The sequence below is a fragment of the Pygoscelis adeliae genome, unplaced genomic scaffold (assembly GCF_000699105.1).
Source record: "Pygoscelis adeliae isolate BGI_AS28 unplaced genomic scaffold, ASM69910v1 Scaffold493, whole genome shotgun sequence".
Lineage (NCBI taxonomy): Eukaryota > Metazoa > Chordata > Aves > Sphenisciformes > Spheniscidae > Pygoscelis > Pygoscelis adeliae.
The window spans coordinates 87,781-94,204 of record NW_008824448.1 but is presented as its reverse complement, the minus strand read 5'-3'; the positions used below and the strand labels follow the sequence as shown (position 1 = coordinate 94,204).

General features: G+C 47.9%; 1 protein-coding gene across 1 annotated transcript in view; it reads right to left on the bottom strand.

Annotated features, from left to right (window-relative positions):
• The window catches only part of HSF1 (heat shock transcription factor 1), an 81,886-nt gene that overhangs the window by 60,300 nt on the left and 15,162 nt on the right, over positions 1-6,424 (bottom strand). The window contains exon 3 of the mRNA XM_009321026.1: positions 1,017-1,125. Coding sequence (XP_009319301.1) covers positions 1,017-1,125 — 109 coding nt within the window. The remainder of the gene's footprint in view (positions 1-1,016; positions 1,126-6,424) is intronic.

Genomic DNA, 6,424 nt, shown 5'->3' with positions numbered 1-6,424 from the left:
AAGGGGAAAAAAGGGGAAGGGGAAAAAAGGGGAAGGGGAAAAAAGGGGAAGGGGAAAAAAGGGGGGAAAAAGGGAAAAAGGGAAAAAGAAGAAAAAAGAAAAAAAAGAAAAAAAAGAAAAAAGAAAAAGAAAAAAAAAGAAAAAAGAAGACTGAGAGGTGTCAAGTTTTCAAAGACACAAAGGCTGATGCAAAGGGAAAAAGAATAAATCTCTCTGTATCCACAGCAGATAGGAGACAAGTGGAGGATTTAAACTGCAGCCTGGAAGGTTTGGGTTAGACATCCAGCAGTCAACTCCTCTGCCTCACTGCCCTTCCACTAACAGCATTTCCTTGATGCGCTTACGGAACCTTGATTACTGGGGGCTTGGAAAAAATCGGTTAGATGCAAAGTCATCAGGGACATCGCAGAGAGAGCTGATCCCGCCCTGAAGCAGAGAATGGGACTAGACGACCGTGAGGTCCCTCCAGCCTTATTCTGCTATGAGTCCATGGATTTTATTTTTTTTTTAAATAATTGCTTTTTAGAAGAGCAAGTTCAGACAATGCCTGCTCTACGTGACGCTGGCAGCAACATCCCCTCAAGAAAGCGAGTAGAAAATGACCAAGCTGCCACATGCGGTGGTCCGGTCTCACTGGAAGCGTTCCAGAGGAGGGAGGTCCTCCTTCGTGACACGGGATGGCAAAGAGGGCCGTCGCAAACGTTCACGATGGGCGAGCGCAAGGAAAGCATTCAGAACTCCTGCACTAATAATCGGGGAATATCAAGGTAAAAGAAGACTGAGAGTCTGAAGTTCTTTATATCCAGCAGAAGTTTTCAGTTTTAGAAGCCGATATTCCCTCCAGCGAGGCCAAGCTTAAAACTACCACTTGGTCCCCAAAACCTGAGAGATTGCAAAGCTAGCAAATTTCCCAACTCAGGGAAACGTCCCCTACATTCAACCTGGCCAGAAGAGGGGAACCTTATTTCAGGACAAACTTTACACTTTGCATTCCGAGCTGCCCAGAAGATACTTACACATATTGAGCTGCCGTACAAAGCTGGCCATGTTGTTATGTTTGAAGTACTTTGGAAGCACCTCCTTGGCAAATTGGCCTTGGTCAAACACATGGAAGCTGTTTCCACTCTGTCAAAAAACAAAGCAAAAGGAAACATTATCAACCACGGCTGCACAGAAAGAGAGAAGCCCACCTGCCTTTTCGTTTCACAAATAGAAATTCTACGTCGCTGTGGGCGAGACCAGTAGCGGCCCCATCTCTTGGAGCCCCTTAGCTGCAGGTAAAATGCAGTTTATTAGCTTTGTTGGACGCTGTTACCATCTGACCAGTGCAAGCTCCCATGAATACAGTTCAGAGGGACCTCAACGACATCCTTCGGCTCCCGATGCAGTTAGCGTTTAGCACGTCGCTGCGTCTCAGCTGAGCCAGGCTAACTGCCCACAGGAGCACTCTTAGCCAACGGGGACTAAATCGCATTTCCTTGCGCTCGGCCCAGAAGAACAACACACATCTGGCAGGTATCGAGAGCGGGCAGACAGCCGGTAACTCTTTATGCTGTGATCAAGAACCTGCAGAGCACAACTCCCCAGAGACTTAGAAAAACAACCCAGGAGGTTAAGCAGGCTGCAAAGATTAAACCTCAATTTGCACAACTGCAAATCTATTCATTCCCCAACTTGTCCCAATTAATTTGTTTTCGTATCTACAGCAACAGCCAACGATCTTCCGAGCGAATTAAAACGACCGGGCTAGTCTGACTTTAAACATCAACATCTGCAAACAAACGAAGACAATTCTGTGTCCTGCCAGTCTCGGGCAGCTCGCCGTGCCCATGCAGACAGGGCAGGTGAGGTCCAGAGCCGCTGAAAGCAACACGCGCTGTTGCTGGCAGAGCGAGAGCAACACTGACTAACGAGTTTTAATTTTTCACTGCGACTGATAAATGTTTTCTACGTGTTGATTTAAAAAGTGGGAATAGGTAGGAGACAGGAGGAAACACTCCTGCCCCTCTAAACCCTGAGGTGCTTCTGCTGTCGGATTTTGGAAAACGAGTTATCGCCAACAGAACAGTGCACGCCAAGAATAATTAGTTATTTTGACTATTATAACTATCTTGACTAGTAGTCAGGATCACATTTCAGCCACTTAGCTTTCAGGTCTGTGGTGCCGTTTTATCAAGTATGGTTTCTATTACCTTTCTGGCACGCTGAGCAGGAATTATACTGTCAACATAAGCATCTGCAAAACAGCAAAAGAAGGGATTTTCATTCTGGCAAAGCGACACAAGAACTCCAAACGCATTTTACAACCCGGATTCTCTTCCATGACGAAGTCCTGCTCCTGATCCACCCTCCTGCTAATATCATCCCACGCACCACCAGCACACAGCGCTGGCAGGAGCACCACAGGAGAGCCAAGCCCGACAAAACACTGACAAGCCATTGCATGGCCAGGAAGCAATCAGACTTCTTAGTTCAAAAGAAAAGCGGCAGGGCCAGGCCAGACCACCCACGCGACAGCAGAGGGATGGTGCCTCCAGAACCCCAAAGTCCCGTCCCCGTCCCCCCCCCGGTTCACAAGTGTGACTCGGTGAAAGCACCTTCACAAGCAGGGGCTGCTACTTCGGTATTAAACTAGGTCATGCCGCACAAGAAGAGCCCCCTCACCCGTTACTGTGCTGAGCAACAAGACGAACACGAAACCACCAGCGCCCCGCAAACTCCAGCCTTGTCAGAGCAGCGGTACAGCTAACCACGAGCATCTGCAGGCAGCCTCCAAGTCCCAGCGTGAACCTCCAGGGAAAAGATGAGGCCAAGGTCTTCTGGACTGACTTAAGAGTATCAGACCAAATATCCACAGGACTTGATTTTCAGACAGGCACGTCTTGCTTTTAAAGTTACTGGGCACGTTCAATGTAGCACTAACCCTAAAGAATTAAGACTACTAAAAAAACCCCTCAGACTTTAAAAGATTCCGCCTGCCAATGACAAAACCAGGTAAGGGTTTATTAAAAGTTGACAGTTTGGGCTTTTTGGCCCATGGATGAGTTTCTTTACGCCTTCAGAGGATTCACCTGCGTTGGAGTATTTGTTTTCATGAAGGTCCTTTACTCCTTATCCAATGCTTACGAGTACTCTGAGTTGATTCTAACAGCAAAAAATGCAACAGAAAGATGGCGATGAAGGAAGGCAGTGCACACTAGCCATCTCCCTAAAGATGGCGACCCACAATAAAGAAAACACCTTTGACTCCCTTTCCAAGCCTTTTTTTTTTTGCTGGAGTTGCTCCACTCAAGAATTCTTGCTTTTTTGCCCCCTAAAATAACGAATTTTGCTGGTGGTGTCCTCTGTGTGCTCCACAGCACTGCAGCCATTCGCTGTACGTCGCCCCATCCAAAATACTCTGCTCCCTTTATCTACGTCCAGATCCCCCCACCTGCCCCCCCACTTAACTCCGCTCCTGCCCAGCCCTGTGATCTTCCCAGGTCTGGCTCTTCCACAGGAGTCTGTCCATGCTGCTAACAAGCGTAACAGATTTTTTCCCCTGTTTTCATAGAAGGATGGCTACTACGTCTGTCAGCTTCAAGGAGTTTCACCCAAGTCTCAACGCTGTACCTGTTCATTCCAAGAAGAGGGGAGGAAGAGGGAACTGAAGACAGGCTCTCAGCCTTCAGATCTAATACTATCAGAATCACCACACTGGTGATTTCCTTCACAACGTTGTTTGAGATTCATCCTAAAATTTGTATTTTTAACACTGTACCACTTAAGCATTTCTCTCCGCAATTATTAGTAATACTCCCATTTCCAGACTGTTTATGGCCGGCTTATGCACAGTTCCTCGCACCCACACCAACTACCTTTCGTTTAACCAGCTCCTCTCCCATCCCGGTGGTAGTCCAATGCCAATCGGCACGCACACATGCCCAACACACGGCTACCGTTGCTTAGAGCGGCTGCTGCTGCAAAGCGGCACAAGACTTAGAATCATAGAATAGTTTGGGTGGGAAGGGACCTTTACAGGTCATCAAGTCCAGCCCCCCTGCCGTGGGCAGGGACATCTTCAACTAGATCAGGTTGCTCAGAGCCCCGTCCAACCTGACCTTGAACGTTTCCAGGGATGGGGCATCCACCACCTCTCTGGGCAGCCTGTGCCAGTGTTTCACCACCCCCAGCATAAAAACTGTCTTCCTTATATCTAGTCTAAATCTCCCCCCCTTTAGTTTAAAGCCGTTCCCCCTTGTCCTGTCGCAACAGGCCCTGCTAAAAAGTTTGCCGCCATCTTTTTTACAAGCCCCCTTTAAGTACTGACAGGCTGCAAGAAGGTCTCCCTGGAGCCTTCTCTTCTCCAGGCTGAACAACCTGCGAGTTGACTTGGGAGTAAGCTGGAAGGGCAGAAGTCTAAGGTATGTAAGAGGTTTACAGGAAAACCAACCTGAATGAAATTGTCTGTAAGTGACAGGATTATTTGCACAGTTAGGACTAAACCAGCCCCGCACAGGCGTTAACCAAATTCTGTCTCACTTCTATTAGTCCAGTTCTCAAGGTCATCCGGTTTCTTCTGCACGGCATCCCAAATCTTTGCTGTGTTAACAAAGCCCAACAGTGTTCTGTGAAAAGTTTCTCAACACACCCAATGTGCCAAAGTCATTACAAAAACCGCATTCAAAAAGACTGTTCAAAGATTTCATCTTGGAGCAGCTCTGCCACGACCTCTCCCCAGACTGGAACAACCCTCCAAAAACTAACTGTTGTCTCTGCTTTAGCCAGTCCCTCCCCCACAACTCTCATATTAATCCTCATCTTCTCCACTTTCATTTGTGATTTTCCATGTGGCGGAGTATCAAATGCTTTGCAGAAGTCCAGACACATTAGATACACCCCCATTCCTTTATCCAGAAAAGAATTTCATGTCCAGAGGAGAGGTGAGGAAGTACAATCAATTTTTGGTAAATCTGTTGTATCTTGTCCCATTTCCATTTACTTCTATGGCTTTAGTTATTCTCCTCTTCAGAATCATGTCCAAAGCACTTCAAACCATCAAGGTCAGACTAGTTAGTCATTAATGCTCCTCGTCAAACCAAATAGGTTATACAAAGGAGGTTAAGCATCTTTCTTGGGGTGACTGCTTACGTGGCAGAAAGGGGATGAGGGGCCTCCTGTTCTAAATCCGGCTTCTCCCTCACTGTTACGGGATGCCACCACAAGGATCTCAGCTCCCTGGACTGGAAGAAGTGTCCCGTTCCCCGTCCCCCCCCCCAGCTGAAATTCCCCTGTTGGACACCTGCTTGCTTTGCCTGCTGGAACCACACTCGGTGTTAATGATGTGACCCAACGGGACGGCGCGGGAGTTGGACCATTTCCCAGCAGTTATCAGGGTTTGTTGAAAGGGAAGAAACAATGCAGGCAGATTTCTTCACGGGGTAGCGCAAAAGTTATGACAGTAAATGAAATACAGCTCATCTTGCGTAATTTTGGTATATTTTTATCTTGACGCGTTCCAAGTCTAGTTCAGACAGCATCAAACATTTTAGCACAGATCAGGTTGTTTTGTCAAAAGCCTTAGCTCTCCCTAAGAGGGGGACAACATGAAGTCAAATTGACTCATGTAATACTAGACATTTTCAACGTGTTGGCCAGCACCGTGCTCCTAGTCTAGACGGGCTCTGACCACCCACTGCATACTCCAGGTCTCCACATCTGCACTGGCACCCTTCTGCTCTTCCCATTCTCCTCCCGCAAAGCCTCGCCGGCTTGAGACACCATTTATTCTTCTGGCGGACAAAAAAGGAGGTGCCCCCAAAGGATTTTCTGAAACTGATGCTGGGGAGGAAAAGTCAGTCGATTAGGGAAAGCGGCTGAGTTTAGGCTGGGTGCAGAGAAGTCTCCTTCCTAGGCCAGCGGGTGCTTATAAGCCACCGCACACTACTTGCTCCTCTCCCTGCTGCCCACACAGGCTCTGTAGCAGGACATTTAACAGAAACCCTCAATGACCTTTTCAGAATTACGATTGCAGAAGGGCACTTGTGTTTAGCAAACGTCTTTCCACTCTGTTTACAGCAGTAATAGTAGTTCTATAATGCAATAAACTGCTCAAACTTTGTTGTTAATCAGTTCTTGATGGCACCGAACGGCTGAGGTTAAGGGGCCAAAAATTACAGGACTGGACTGAGGATGAAGGCTGTAAGTCTTTTCACACACAGTCACAAGTAGAGCTATGAATCTGAAAACATTAAAGCTGTCCACAGGACAAGACCCCTTTGCAGCCCTCCCTTCAGAAGCACCGCGAGCCTCCGGCCCCGGAGCTGCCCCGAACCCTCCCAGCCCCTCCAGCTCCTGAGACGGTCCTACAGTTATTGTTATTCAACAAGGCCAAGTGCCGGGTCCTGCACTTGGGCCACAACAACCCCGTGCAGCGCTACAGGCT